The 16,041-nt window shown below is 34.1% G+C and overlaps 2 protein-coding genes across 3 annotated transcripts; both read right to left on the bottom strand.

Moving 5' to 3' along the window:
• Positions 1-8,281: 8,281 nt before the first annotated feature.
• On the bottom strand, positions 8,282-10,085 carry LOC117927592 (basic leucine zipper 23-like). 2 transcript variants are annotated; one of them, XM_034847191.1, is made up of 2 exons: positions 9,795-10,085; positions 8,282-9,516 (listed from the first exon to the last, which is right to left on the bottom strand). In XM_034847191.1, the coding sequence occupies exon 2, from the start codon at positions 9,370-9,372 to the stop codon at positions 8,590-8,592; it is 783 nt and encodes a 260-aa protein (XP_034703082.1). In that variant the 5' UTR covers positions 9,373-9,516; positions 9,795-10,085; the 3' UTR covers positions 8,282-8,589. The 2 variants fall into 2 exon arrangements, with proteins under 2 accessions (XP_034703082.1, XP_034703083.1); XM_034847192.1 differs by having other exon boundaries at positions 9,790-10,085.
• Positions 10,086-11,398: 1,313 nt separating this feature from the next.
• Positions 11,399-16,006, bottom strand: LOC117927591 (putative disease resistance protein At3g14460). The gene is made up of 4 exons (XM_034847190.1): positions 13,277-16,006; positions 12,162-12,366; positions 11,983-12,037; positions 11,399-11,866 (listed from the first exon to the last, which is right to left on the bottom strand). The coding sequence occupies exon 1, from the start codon at positions 15,709-15,711 to the stop codon at positions 13,345-13,347; it is 2,367 nt and encodes a 788-aa protein (XP_034703081.1). The 5' UTR covers positions 15,712-16,006; the 3' UTR covers positions 11,399-11,866; positions 11,983-12,037; positions 12,162-12,366; positions 13,277-13,344.
• Between the last annotated feature and the right edge of the window lie 35 nt (positions 16,007-16,041).

Here is a 16,041-nt window from a genome sequence, read left to right on the forward strand (position 1 = left end):
AATTCTTGACATTCTCCCTTGGTTTTCTAATATTACTTTCTGATTTGATCATCTGATTTTATTCATTTAGAAATAAAATAATTTTTCTAATTTGAATTCTTGTTCCCATAAATTTGGTAGTACCAGGTCATCTTCTGTAAGTGAGAAACATGGTAACAGTCCTATTTTTAACCCTTTATCATAACTGTATGATTCATTTTGTTTGAGAGAATTTTTTTTCCTCCTTAAATTCATGCTAAATCATAAAATTAAGACTATGGTTGATTCGGGAAAATACCATAGAAATAAAAAAAAAAAGTGTCGGAGAAAATTGTTTTTTCATGTTTGATTCCACCATGAGATATAAACAAAATTTAAAAATAAAAAATAATTAAAATTTGTCAAAATTTTTTATAATTTTAAATTATTTAATTTTTATACAATAAAAATAAATAAATAAATTTGAAAAAACATATAAAAATAATTATCAAGTATAAACTTTTTTTTTTTTTTTTACTTTTCCTCTTTATTTTCTTTTCTTAACACTCTATCCGATAACCAAACTTAGCCTAATTTTTAATAAAAATAACAGTGGCGTTTGATGTTTGTAGCCTAAAAAATACCCTGACTTACCAGTCTAATTTCTATCATAGTTTATTGTTTCTTTGCAGAAAAGAGAGTTCAGTGGGAGAACGCAAGAAAGGCAAACCTCTATGGAGCAGAAAGGTCTCAATGGGCAGGGAATAAGCCTCTTTGTGCAAAAAAGAAAAGAGACTTTTATGAATTAGATGTGTGAGCCGGACTATTGATTCCAGGAATTTCCCCACCATGGAATATTGACAAAAGGCTTTTCAAAACTCATATGGTGTCTAGTCTCTTCACCAGGCCAGAAATTCTAATCTCATCTAGCTAGCTCCTTGGGTTCAAATTTTGGCTTCTTTTTGGGACCTTTTTTTGTAACTTTTTCATTTTTTAAGTAGATAAGTTGCGGCACATCAGTGAATTTCCATGGCATCTCTGTGTTGTTTTAGCAAGTGGATTCTTCCTTGACACATTTGGATTTTACATGATACATAAATGTTTTTTTTATATGCAATTATATAAGAAAATAATTTTCTTTAATTTTTTTTTTTTTTTGATACTTTCTTCAAACCAAATATAACATTAAAGTATTTGTAGTTTCCATGATGAAGCCCATGCTTTGGGCCAAACCCACAATGAGCTAAGTCCACAACCCGGATAGTGTTCATATATTAATCATGGTGATTAAGACCATGGAGGAACTTTATATTCAAGTCTTTTTCAATTTGTCATTTTTGAAATGACATAACAAGCTGGTTGATAATGCCCATCAAATCATATACTAATCACAATTTCTAATATATTATATATATATAAAATCATATTTCTTACACATGAATTAGATAAGAATTTTGTATCATAGTCAAATATTTACGCTTATCAAATTTTTTCAAATCGGGAATTAAATGTATTTAGTCAAAACCTCAAGGAGATGAATGAAATGAACTTTTTAAAATATTTAGTATGAGAATTTTGACATCAAATTAATCATAAATATTTATTGCAGTCTCAAGTCCCATATATTAATAAATCCTCAAAATTTGTTGTGTGATTTTGAAAGTGACATATTTATGTACATGGAGTCCCCTTTTGAACTATTTTTCAAATCAATGCTCCCCACCTCACCAAAGAAAAGAAAGCTTGAAAGTATTTCCTTTTAACTCAAGGGATCATACCATAAAAATAGAAAGTGAATGTAGGGTGAAAGGGTAAACAAAGAGCATCAAATGAATTCAATCACCATCCATCCCATATGAATTGAAATGAGTTTACTCAAAAAAAAAAAAAAAACCATTAAATTAAATGCATCATTTCCCTTTGTCCCATATCTAGATTCAATGCATCAACAAGATTCAATTTGCATGGTTTTTTAAAATTTGGTCACTAGGTGCCATGCCCATTTTGTATCACTTCTACATCAAAAATAAAGTGTTGTTGTCGGATTGGGGGCCACTCTAGTCCCATCTGACAATTGGCTTTGTCCCCTTCAATAGGTTTAGCCTTACTATTGTTGGATAGTCAAAATTATGAAAATGAGAGGTTAAAAGTTCAAGTCGGTACGTTTTTAGACAAATTAAAACCCAATATTTAATTCTAATCAAATCACTGAAAACTTATGATTTTAGTGATATTGTCAAAGAGCTTTTAAGCTGACTTAGCGCAAAATTTTAAGAATTTAAGTGGATTTTTGTGTTAGGATGGGTTGCTAATTAAATTAGAATATTTTTCAAGATTTTATTGCTTTTAACATGCAAATTGTCTTTAATTGATACATTTGTCAAATTGGGATTTGTGGTATGCGTTATGGATTTCCACGTTGACATGACATTAACACAATTATTGAAAAACTAATTTTCCAACTTCAAACATATTTAGTATTAAAAAAAAAAAATTCCCTTTTACTTTTGTTTCATTTGTTGGACAATTTTCATATTAAATCAAATAAATTTACAATTTAGTCTTCACTAGCACGTTCATATTCAAGTTTGACTAATTGGATTCAATAGTTTTCTTTATCACGTCATAGTCTATATATGATTGTTTTTATTCATTTCATTTAAGCATTTGATTCCAATTTTTCAATTTAAAAATATTGATTTTATATTTTTATTTTAGATAAAAAAATTATGTATATATATTACTATAATTTTTGTTACCTCCAATATTGGTTAGACAATTTGCTATTTGAGAATGTGCAATCAATTTTTTATCATTATTATTGAAATCTAAAACCCTATGACTTTTTCACTTGTTATCTTGAATATTTTAATTTTAGCAATGGATCATCTATCGTTTCTGCTCCCTAATATATATTCATTGAAAGCTAGATTTTTTCGTGATTATAACATTTCCCTTAACTCTATTACCGCATAGGTACACATTATGAACTTTTGGCCGAGTGAGAATAAGAAAAGCTAGTAATGTGATTGATATGTTGGTATTCGGATTGACATCCTAAGCAAGAAGAATATGCAAAAGATATATATTTTTTATATTTTTTTTTGACACTTTGCTTCTCTTTTTCTTCTTGAAAAGAGATTTGTGAGAAGAGTAGAGGAGCGCAAAACCTACTTTTTCTCATCCTTTTCAACTTTTGGCAAGACCATGTTGAATGTATTCTCACCAATTGAATACCCCGATTGACACTCATCAACCTTACAAGAAAGTAGGTGTGTATACACATACTTGAAGGAACCATTTCATGCAAATTCTGAAAGAAAAACTGGTCCCATCATTGGTAAGCAAATAACAAAGTGTTAGACCATGATGAATAACACCAATGCTTCCTTCCAAAACCATCCCAAGTCTGGGAGCATCACACACTCCTCCACGTACAAGAGATAAAACCAAAAATTTTAAAAAGAAATAGAAAAAAAAAACCGATGTCGGCCGAATAGGTGATTATGACCTAAGATCGTGCATGAGAAGGAGCTTGATGGATGCATAAAGACATGGTTTTTCACAAGAGTTCGAAGTATCTGCTGGATTTTGCCGTTTAATGAACAAAGCCAAGCCCATGGCCTAGGCACCCACATGGGGTGAGGCACCCTTTTTATGGGCAGGCATTGAGAACGTGGGGGCTGCTTATTTCCCTATTCCCCATTTTGATTTTATGTGGAAATCAGCAATTCCATGGCCTAAAGTTTCTTGACTTATGGATTTGTTGAAGACAACCAAGGGTCAAGTGTCACACCTTGAGTCCCCACAAAGCTTGGAGGTTGTATTTGTGTGTGGACATATTTTATGACCCTACTCCATTCTTATATGGTACAAGTTACATCCATGCACTGAAAAACCCGTGAACCACTTTGGAAAATTTCAACCCCAGTTCATTGGGTTTTGGTGGGATTTTGGAGTTCAAAAGGCAAACCAACAATTTGTTGAAATGTTATTTACTATGATGATCCTTTTTCACCCCATTGGGTATGGTATAAATTATTGTTATTCTTTTAAACAAAAATTTAATTGAAGAAAGATGCAGCTTCCTCTATGTTAGGATGACAGCCTCCGACTTGCAATTTCAACTATTCAAATATTGACTCGTATGAGTGAGTGAAAAATGTTTTTAATTTCTCTGATATCCAAAATTTTTTATCAGTGTTAAAAAAAGTAAAAATATTTTTTAAAATCAATACTAAATATATTCTTAATGTCATAAAAAAGGTCATTATGAATAAAAATTAAGCCATTATTTTTCTATTAAACATGTCATCTTGACTTTGGATTCATAATTTTGAATCACGTGTTACTACATTTGCTTAATGATTTTTTCATGGTTTTTCTTATAAGTGAGATCACATTAAGGCCATGTTTGTTCCATGAAAATTTTAGAAAAAACATGGAAGAAAGAAAATAGAGAAAAAAAAAGGTAAGAAAAAGTAAGAAAAAAGAAAAAGAAAAAAGTGAAGTAAGATAAAAAAATAAATTCTAAAATATATAAAATTTTAATTAATTTAAATTATATTTATTTTTTTATTTTTTTATAATATAACCCAATATTAAAAAAAAATATTTTTCTTAACAATTTTTTCCTAAATACTTTTTTATTTTAATAATATTTTGGAAAGTAGTCCTTTTTGAATGGTTCTTAAAAATGGCTATATAAAAACTAGTTTTTTTTTTTTTTGCTATTTTTAATTTATAGAGATACTATAGACTTCCATCCAATTCAAAAGTTTTCAAAATATTTTTTATATCATTTTTTTTCTTATAAACTCTACAGAGAAAAAAGGAAGTCAAGAAACAATTTATTCTAGAAATAACTTATTTTGAGATGATATTCTCAAAATACTATTTTTCAGTCAAAAATTTAGTGAGTGTTCGATAAATCAGCTTAATAACTTAAAATTACTTAATAGCTTAATTTAAGTCATTAAATAAATTAAGTATGTTTGATAAAATAACTTAATAGTACAACTTAAGGTTAAAAACAACTTTAAGTAATAAGTAAAAATAATTAATTTATTTTAAAATCCATTTTTTCATTTTACCTTTAAACTCTAATTAATCCTAATTACCTTTATGATCTCTTTTGTTACTCAACGAGCTACATTGTTACTTAACTTAATTTGCCATAATTACAATTTACAAGAATAAATATGTCAATTTAATGATTTAAAATAAATTTTAAATTAATTGTATCAAACAACCTTGATACTTAAAGTAAGAATTAAGTAATAAGTTTTAAATTGATAACTTAAATATTACTTAACTTAAAGTCAACTTAAGTCATTAAGTAAGTATTATATTTTATCAAAGACTTTCTTACTTAATATGCTTTTTAAATTTAAAAACTAGATGTTTGTTATTTAAAACATAAAACTATTTTTAGAAAACAATTCTTGAACAAACCCTATGGAGTTCAATTTGATTGTTACTTCAATTTGCATCATACCCTTTTAAGTACTTATTTAGCTTTCAATGGAATACTTACCTTATTAAAGACATATTTTGTTTGGTATCTGCATTTCTATACTTCTTTATTTTTGTTTTTCTGCTTCAGTACAATGCCAAATTGTCAATGCAGTGAAGTATTTTACACACAATACTGGGTTAGTGGCATTTGAAGGAAACAGATTGCTTCAGGTTTTCAGGCACATGTTGGCAAATCAAATACAATAAACACATCATTTTTAAAGCAATTCAACCAACTTGGTAGTTACCATTAATGATCTTGAACTTAATCCTTACTGCAAGTATTAAAAATTGTTGATTCTCCAACCCTTGTTCATAACTTCGATGCGGCCCATTGGTCGAAAAATAAATTTTCTTAATCCCTTTGGTGATTTGGTATTGCTTAAAACAGAAGGGATCTTTGATATTCTAAATGATCTGTTGAAAGTGTCAAAGATGATTCAATATGGAGATGAGTAAGACAGTATGAGAAAACAATGGGAAAGTACAGAGAAAATGGTCTAGAGAAGTCAGTGGAGAGGGAAAGATGATATATGTAAATGGGTTTAGGTTTATGCTCGGCCCATCTCTAATAGTCTGATTTTATGTAGGAAGATGGATCAATGCCCATGACTTATAGATTCAGTGTTGGTTTGGAAAATCTACCGAGCAAATATCCTAACTGTTGAATATACATGATGAGATCTAGACCATTGAACGATAGTACAAACAAACGAGACCAAAGTAGAAGGATATAAACAAATGCGACTGATTGATAGATACCGAAAAAAGTACATTTCTGTCCTGTGACTGAGCCCTTTCAGTTTTGATGAATCAATATGTTGAAATTCCCACATTCATAATAGACAGATTCATCTGGATATACCCATGGGGTTTCAAGTTATAACAGCTAGTGGACCAAAAAAAAGATAGATTCGGATTAAATAGTATTAGAACCAATTCCCGACTACCATGGGCTATGACAAGGATCGATACTTGCATACCAAGCCCATGAACATGGAAGGGGAGGCTATCACTAAATTGTTTGCTGCGAAAACATCATGGTTGAATTGGCATGCCAAGAAGATATGAATCCATCCTTGATGAAAATGGAGCCAGCATTTTCTATCACTTCATTTGTACTGATGCACGGTATAAGAACATGATAGCACTGCAAATTTGGTCAAATCCCCGCAACTTATCTTGTGATTTTGTAGAAAGACAAGTAACACACTTGAATATTTCATTGAGATTTTGTAGATTTTCAGCCAATAGGCCCAAGCATAATGGCTAGTGGGAGCTGCTATCAACTGGGCCACCCAAAGTAATTTTCAACAGCCTCATGTCAACAACTGAGACTGAATCTCACATTGAGTTTTCAGGTACTAGGCTCCATTCATTGTAAAGGAAATCATTTCCTGGCTGAAAGTTGATTCTGAAGGGTGAAAATTTATGCCATGAAGCATTGGTAACACAAGTACATACATCACTATAGTTGTTTGTAAACCAATCTCACATAATGCTTGTCAAGATCACTTGAAATCTTAGAACCACCACTCTGAAAAGATAGAACATTTTCAGTTTTTCAATCTCTCTTCTCAACAATTAAATAGAAGACACATGATGTAGTAATGGGTACACAATAGTCATCTGTGAAACCAGTTTCCTGGTACAATTTACATGTCCTAAAATGAAAGTTAAGACAATGAAACTTTTGAAAGAAGTACCCAGAAAGCGAATTTTTCCTAGCCCTGTTGTGAGTTGATCCTCAAAGCTAAGATGGTTGCACTGAATGTATAATGCCTTTAACCTTTATAGTCAACATACACACATCATTAACAGCACTAAATTTTTATTTACATTTTTTGTATTTTTTTTGTTTTTGTTTTTGTTTTTGTGTGTGTGTGTCAAACTCAACCTCCCTAACCTCATTCAGACAGTTCCTGTAATTGGTTCCAGAAAAACCCCACAATTCTTTTGGTAGTTTCCTCATAAAACACCAATACTTCATCAATAATGAGTCCGAAATTTGCTTTCAGGAAGGTAAAATGCGTCCAAATGCCTCATTCATCTTATACTGACAATAATTCAGGCATATCAACAATATGCACTCAATTCAACATTGATATACGCCTATTACTGATTCCACTATACTTATTGCGGTTGGGGGTGTTGCCACTCGGTCTTCGTTCGACTAACCAAAATAACTTAGTGACTTTCTAATTTTATCACCATCAGGGATACCCCTAGGTATCAAATCAAGTTATCCTATTCTTAGCTTTTCTATTAGTCTTCTGGTCGTTCCTCTCAGCATCACAAATATGCCACTTCTCTTTGCATCCCATCGGTTCCCCATATAGATTATCACATCAAAAGGACTTGCTACCTACTTCAACCACCGATGGTTTGTGCGATTTTACAGGAGGGATAAAGCTAATGCTCCATTCAGTCACAAGATGAAAGAAAAGTAGAGAGCATTTAGAATCTTACAATTATTTGAGTTGACTCTGCATCTCCTTCACATTGTTTCTCTTCTTCAACCAAACAAGCACAATGGAGATTAGGATGGTAACTTCATCCTCCTCCTGCCATCGGTTTCATGATAACAAGCACAATGGAGATTAGGATGGTAATTTCATCCTCCTCCTGCCATTGGTTTCATGATAATTCATTTCACTTCTAACCTTGATTCAAAGAAGCTAACAAGAAATATGAAATTCTATTAATAGAGTCTGCACTCTGATGTTATATAGTATTTCCATCAACCGAGCATGCTTTCAAAGTTTCCAGGAAGCAAAAGTACATTAATTTATTATGTTTTCTTATATGTTCATCTAAAACAAGAAAAAAACAGCTTTATTTTCATCATAGGCGGCTTCATACAAGCAGTCACAGATATATCAGAATTACAAATTCCCTCAGTAAGTACATAGTTCTATCAGGCTAATTAACAATATCTTTGGGCAAACATCTGCATTATCAACGGGAACTCAATCTGTAAAGCACTACACCCTTTATCACATCCAACTATATACATATCAGATTGGAAAAGTGCTATAACTTCTATATCTTAAGCGATTATCAGTTAAGGAAAATCAAAGTATGAGAAACTTACAAACAGGTCTCACCCTTCAGTCATTCAGCTTGAGATGCGGACGACACCAAGGCTTCCACAGTGTCCATTGTGTGTCCTTCAGCACTTACCATATCATTTATGTTACCTCTACAATCTACAACTGCAGGCTGACAATTTCCCTCCCATGAAACCACCATTTTCCCACTCCCACTAATACTAGCCTGCGAAGATGATCCCACATGAGGATGGAAGCATGGCAAATCCATCTCACACCTCGGGTCAATTGCCCCGCTAGCAGACTGCAGTCCACAATCACCTTCCTTGAAACTCAAAGTGGTATTACACTGCTTCTGGAAGGGGAAAACACCCAACTCATTATCAATCTTTCCTCTAAGGTCCAGCAAAAGGCTCCTCAGCCTCAAAACCTCAGCTTCAAGAACTGCCTGCCCTTGCAATTTCTTAACAAGCTGCTGATTCAATAGGCGCAATTTCTTGACTTCCTCCTCCAAGTAAGCTGTGTGTGCCTTCTTCTTCTCTCTATACTTTCTAACAGCTTCCCTATTTCCAGAAGGCCTCCTAACTTTCGAAATCGAATGTTCTTTATTGTTTGGCACTTCATCTTCTTCGGATGCAAAGACTTGGGTGTGTGTGTGATAGCATGTATGAGTGTGTGCCGCGTCCGGGCCAGGGGGATTGCAAGTGTGAGTGTGAGTGCATGTTCTTGTATTCTTCAGAAAATCATCAAGAAACGAGTCGATCGGGGTTGAACCCTGGTAATTGCTAGATGAATTGGGGTTTGATAACAGAACATGATCTGAAAGCTCTACCTCTCCATCATCCATGTTTTACTTCATTACTTCAAATGCGACTCATATGCAGTCTCAACACACCAACAAGAATTTTATGTAAAACCCAAATCTCATTTTGGATCAAGAGCACTGGGACTCCATTGAAACGATGATCTCTCTCAAATTAACCCAATTTATCTAAAAAATTCAAGCAACCCTCAAATCAGTCCAAAGCAGAATACATGAGTACAGCTGATACAATTCAGGAATATATGCAAAGAAGCACAACCATCAAACATCATCCATGAATTTCCCACAGCATCGATTCTCATAAGCAACAAAAAAAATATAGTACAACCACTTGATTTCATGATCAATAAGCAGAGAAAAAAAAAAAAAAAACCCTAATTCACAAAGTTGGAGGATGATTAACACATGAAAAGAAAACTTCTTGAGCAATTAAAAGAGTACCCAACTGGAGATTCTTCATAAGCAGATGAAATCAGGCAGGAACACAAGGCTTCGACATTGAAATTGCGAAATGCCGAAGAGAATCCAAGCTTCAAGTGGGCAAGCTTACAGAACAAAAAAGGGAGAGCTTTTGTGCAGAATCTGAGCAAAGCGGAAACATGGGTTCGATCAAATTGACATGGGGAAGATTCTTGATTTCTTGTTAATAGTTTTGTTGTGTACTGAACTGAATTTTTTGGGATAAAGGAGGAGTCAAATATAATGGTTTTCAGTAATGTGCCACATGGAAGCATTCAGCATCTCAGAAGTACTTTTCTAGATTTTTATCTCTGCTAAATGTCAGCCCTGCGATCGTCAGTGGAAGCACTTCCTTTTCCATTTTTTATAGATTTTTATGAATCTCTCACCATTTTTTTTATTTTTATGTATTATTATTTTTTAATAATGGGGGCTTGTCAATTCACTATTTTTGGATCCTACTTTTTCTCATTTGCAAAAAAACAAAAGAAATTGATTAACATCAAGTTATCAACTGATAATCATTGTACCTCCTATCACTTTTTTCTTTGTAATCCAGGTATACCTCAATAATTCAGACATAAAGACATAAATGAAAAAAATTATATAAAACAAAATACAAATATTCCACTTGTAAATTGTTTCTAAGAGTCGGTCAGAGGTGAGTTTTACTTTCTAGTCTATTATGAAAAAAAAAATTATAAAATGGAAAATTTTAATAGTGTAATTATTTATCTTTTGCAAGTGAGAATTTTAATAATTCTTGATAAAATATTCAAATAAAAAATAAATGATAAATTCTTTATATTCATAAATTAGATAAGGGTCAAAGATAAGAACAATATGTTGTATGTTTGAGGTATATTAAAGAATTCAAAATGAATCAAATCGCCCCAAGCTAATGATGCGGGTTCGATTTTCGCTACTTGCTCAATATTATACTCTATATTATTTAGAATGAAAATTAAATTAATTCATCATTAAATTGAGTGAATGTATCTAATAAGTTCTACCTAGTATTGGATTTGAACTAATGATCCAACCGCACTTTCCGGTATGACTACTTTATTATGACTTCATTTTAGTCACTTGCCTTGGTTTTAGCATCCCCTCCTTGTGGATAAAGTAACAACTTCGGGCATTTTTAGCTTATATATTGGTGTCTTTAATTTTTTTCATTTTTCAGTAAAATGAGAATGGTATGGTTTTGATGAAAAACCTTTTTATATATTCTATAAAAATTTCTTCCTTGCATGGGTATTTTTGAAAAATCAGTTTCCTCCCAAAAGGAGAATGGAGTTAAATTTGAAATCTCAATTAGAGATAGAATGAGAGGTAACCTTAGAGCACTTGATGGGTATTAGGGTATGGCTTATCCAAGTAGAAGCACAAATTCTTTGCTCTCTGAATCTGGTTCATGTTCTCAGGTACCTTAGTTGCAGAGGAGGAATCCATTTAAACTTTTGGACACACTTCCTTTGTTTGAGAGGAGAAGATTGAGGAGGGTTTCATGGCTTACCAATTCATAAGAATCACAACAGAAATCAAAAGCATTAGGGAGTTAAAAAGCCACTAACTATGGGAGTTCAAGTTTTGGCTGTGCAGGCTGCAGCTAAGCTTCCCCTTTTCTATAGAATCATTCTGAATACAAAGATGATACTACATTGATAGAAAGAAAACTATGGAAATGTCAAAGATGGCATGAGGTGCATGTCTACAAGTAGGTAGCAGTCTCTATTCACTTCTGATGTTGATAGCTCATGGTAGTTGATGTATAGATTGATAAATGTCCAATTCCAATACATAGAAAAGCTACCAAGCACCAAAAGGTAACATGAAGTACAAGCACTTGTATCTTTTGGTGGAATGCTAGATTAGGATGGTGATAAATATTGATGAACAAGGACGGGGCATAACATGCTCTAGTTCAATTCCTCTTTCCCTTGTGGCAGCATCATACTAGGGTACAGTTTAGGAGAGACCATTAACAATTCAAAAGTGTTTTCACCTCCACACTGATCTTCTACAACTTTGTAAACTCCCAACTCCCGTGTATGTTCTGATGACATCAAAGATGGAAACAAGCATCAGAAAGAGCATGGAATATTCAAATACCCAGTTCAGATAAGATTCTGGCAGAATGAAGTTGAAAGAGAAACAATCCATTTGGCCTACCATCCTTGGATTGTTCTCCAAAAGTAGTTTGTTACATGCATAGGCACAATCATCCCTGGAACATGAAAACATTTTGATATTAGTCCTATTTTTTAGTACCCAAATCCTCACATTTAAGGCTGAATACCAAAGTGTAATGAATCATAACAAACCGTCCTACAGCTAAGTTGTGTTCATACCTTTGAGAAGTTGCCAGCTAGCCTGTTTATGAAGTCTTCAGAGGTTGTACGAGAGATTTGGGACCCAAGCCTGGCTTCTGATCTGGGATTGGGTGTTTGTGGTTTTGAAATCAGGCTAGCCATTTGTGAAGACCATCATCACCTTTGGACTCAAGAAAAGGTACCTTCTCAAGGAATGTAAAATGAGTGCTTCCAGAAAAGCAGCCTGCGAAGCAGAAAAGCAAAATGGTTTCAACAAACATCACCTTAGTGAAGAGAGAGTATAAAATCCATTCCTTTGAAGTCTATTAGTCTGATGTTTGAATTATATTTCTGATGGATGAGAATGCAACTATACAAGTAATGAAATCGAAGCAATCTAAAGGTGTCTCAACCCAGAAACTAGAGTAAGCCTTCTGTATAAAAATAAGAAACAATTAACAGGATAAGAGAGAGAGAGAGAGAGAGAGAGAGAGAGAGAGAGAGTTCTGTTTCTAGCTTTACTCGCAATCACAATCAATAGTAAATGAATTCTTTTGTAACATAATTGGCATAATATAAGGAAAAAATAATTGATCTTGAAAATTAAAGAAGAAAGAGTATTGGTGTTTGGATAAACTAAAAACATCTTATATTAGATTAAGAGGGTGTTTGTTTTTTTAACTTTTTGCTGAAAGTAATTTGCTTTCAGACTTTAGGTCGTTTGTTTTTTTACTTTTTCATGACTTATTATAAATTTTTGCTAAATAGAAAAAGTCAAAAGTATTCAAGATTCAATATAACAATATAAGCAAGAAAACTTATTTAAACCTGTCTTTCTTGCCACAATGAGCTTCATGTTTGTGCTGCTCTATTTTTTAACTTCTAATGGCAATGTAGACAAAAGAGTTCTTTCAAAGGTAATGCTGGCTTTCAAAATATAGAGAAGCAATGACTGATACCATTAACTCAATGCTTTCAATTTTAAAAGCATAAAAGTTTGCATTTTCTGAATATGATAAACTTTAAGCATATCTATAACTTGAAAGTTGGAATTCTTTTTCTTCAAAATATGTTGAAGGCCTTCGTTGGTTTTCCATATTCATTTTGAAGATCTCACGCACCCAAAGTTGTATGAGATTCAGTCAAATAAATACCTGACAGAATTTCTCTACCTCCAGTGTGAAAGAACTTCACTAGAACTTGGTCAAGGATCTCCATGCCTTTAAAATAGAACTACATCAGGAATGTCCATAATTTTGGACCAATCCTCTCCAGTGTCCTGTTTACAGCGTGATTGTAGCAGAGGGCAGTTCTTAATTGTTAGAGAAGAAAGTGTGGCTGGAAGCCCCTCCTTTGGCAAAGATTGGAGCTTATCGCAGTCTCTAATCATCAGAGTTTCAAGTGAGGTGAGATTTTGCAGCCCTTCTGATATTGATAGGAGGTCTGGGAGTTCTAGGATGCGAAGAAAGGTTATGGAGTCAGGAAGAAGATATGTATTTGAAAATGACACCAGACCTGGGATTCCCCCAATCGAGAAATTTCTAAGAGTGGTAAGTTTGTGCAGTTTCCACTCATCAATGGGATTGAGTTTCTCGCAATGAGTAATCTCAAGTGATATTAGGTTGGTGGGCAACCCCTGTTTTGGTAGGGATACAAGACTTGGACAACCAGATATGGCCAATTTTTGAAGAGATTTGAGGTTGTGAAACCGATTGGGCAAGGACTTGAGCTTCTCACATTTACAAATTGAGAGCTCTCTTAGGTTACGGGTAGGCAACCCAGTATTTGGAAAATACTCAAGAAGAGGGCAATCTTCTAGGTGTAAGAAATCAAGATGCACTAGGTTCAGAAGGCTTGAAGGCAATGAAAGGAAATTACCACAAATACTAATCTCAAGACGCTTAAGAGATTTGGGTAACTCGCCTGCTGGAAAGGACAAAAGTGAAGCACAAGCTTCTATCTCCAAGTACTCAAGAGACATGTCATTGTTCATCATCTCCGCAGGCAGCGACTTCAGACTTCTGCAGTAAGAAATCCTCATATATTTGAGTGTGGTGGGAATGCCTCCTTCAAGAACTGACACAAGGGAAGAACATGAACGGATCTCCAGAAACTCAAGAGAGGTGTTGTTCCGTAAATTTCCATCTTGAATGGCCTTCATTGCACCACAGTTTTGGATCACGAGACGTTTAAGCTTGGATGGCAATCCCATATCAGGAAAGGACTCAAGTTTTTGACACCCTTCCACTCGCAACTCACTAAGAGACTCGAGCTTGAAAAGTTCATCTGGCAGTTTCTCCAGGTTATGACAGTCTTTTATATCCAAAGATTCTAGTCTAGGAGGCATCTTGTTCACTTCATCTGGCAAAGCAACAAGTTTAGGACACCCAGAGATTGTCAAGCGTCTAAGAGAAGCAAGGTGTGCTAGTCCCAACTGCTGATTCGACAAAGCTACAAGATCACCACAATTAACAATCTTTAGTTCTTCAAGTTTTGCAGACTGTTGCATGAAACCTTCAGGAAAAATTTTGAGTGTTGAAATTTGATTTATCTGCAAAAAGGTTAGTGACCTAAGATCAACCATAGTTCCAAGAATCTCCACATTAGAACCCAACAAGTCCAAATTCAAGAGCTTCACAAGCTTTGGAAGTACAGCCAATTTCTCACAATCATCTATCCAAACTCCTTCCAATGATGGAAGGTAATTCGGTAGTTTACTCAACTTGGGGCAACGTACTAGTTTGAGCACACGAAGGTGAGGAAAATCTTCAGACTCCAAGTTTTCAGGTGAAGGAAGCCTTGAAAAAGCAGCAAGTTCTTCACACAGCTCAATACGCAGTTTTTCTAAGGAAGAAAATCGGTGTGAGAACCTTGTCAACTTTGGACATCTAAATATAGAAAGTTCACGAAGGCAAGGGAATCCTTCAACTCCTCCATCTCCAAAAGAAGACCATTCCTCCCATTCTTTCATATTCTCAAACTTCAGCGTCTCCAATGATTGAAAAGGATCAATTGAAGAGTAATCATCCCCATAAAACTGAGGACCAACATGCTTTATACCATCCATTCCTTCAATGATTAACTCCTTAAGCAATGGTAGTTGGCCAAGCGATGGTAAGGATATACATTTTTTGCAACCCTTGAGATTCAGGTACTCCATCATACTGAAGGATGGATCTCCCACCCAACTTGGAAATTCTGTACCACCATAGTATTCAATAGAGAGATTTTTCAAGTTCTCATGAGGTTGTAGCATGTCAAGTATCTCATTTTCCACTTTCTCATCTCTTGTACTATCAAATATGCCAATCCATTCTAAAACTAACTTTTCAAGGTACTCCTTATCCTCTAACTTGGCCTCAATAGCATCCCTGACATTGACAACATTCTGCAACCCTGAAATGGAGAGTTTTCCCCTGAGATTCGATAAGCTTTTAAGCTGTCCTATTCCTGACCCCCTACCTTTGCCCACAACAAAATTAGACAATGTTTGGAGGCTTGTCAGTTTTCCCATTTCAAGGGGCATCATTTGCAAGCCACTCGTCTCAATATTGAGATGTCGTAAATTAGTCAGATTCTTCAAGTCCATTGGCAGCTTAATAAGATGACGACATTTTAGCAGTAGCGTCTGCAAGTTGTAGACAGTGCTTGTTGACTCAGGTAACTCTTTGATTGAACTGTAAGAGAGATTGAGGTACCGGAGATGTTTGAGACTGCCAATAGAATCTGGTAATTTAGTGATCTCATAGCCACTCAGCCATAGCACCCGCAAGAACCTTAATTCTGGTAATAAATCCTCTGGAACCTTTTTTGTCAAACAATATATGTTAAATCCATGTAATGGATCTAATGAGAGGAAGGTGCGCAAGCACTTGACTTTGCTAAGTGGCTAAACTTCACATAGACATCAGTTCTCCAC

This window comes from Vitis riparia, chromosome 13 (assembly GCF_004353265.1).
Source record: "Vitis riparia cultivar Riparia Gloire de Montpellier isolate 1030 chromosome 13, EGFV_Vit.rip_1.0, whole genome shotgun sequence".
Lineage (NCBI taxonomy): Eukaryota > Viridiplantae > Streptophyta > Magnoliopsida > Vitales > Vitaceae > Vitis > Vitis riparia.

Bases quoted from the DNA above. Each gene is read 5' to 3' on its own strand.
- LOC117927592 (XM_034847191.1), bottom strand. From the start codon at position 9,372: ATGGATGATGGAGAGGTAGAGCTTTCAGATCATGTTCTGTTATCAAAC.
- LOC117927591 (XM_034847190.1), bottom strand. From the start codon at position 15,711: ATGGACTTGAAGAATCTGACTAATTTACGACATCTCAATATTGAGACG.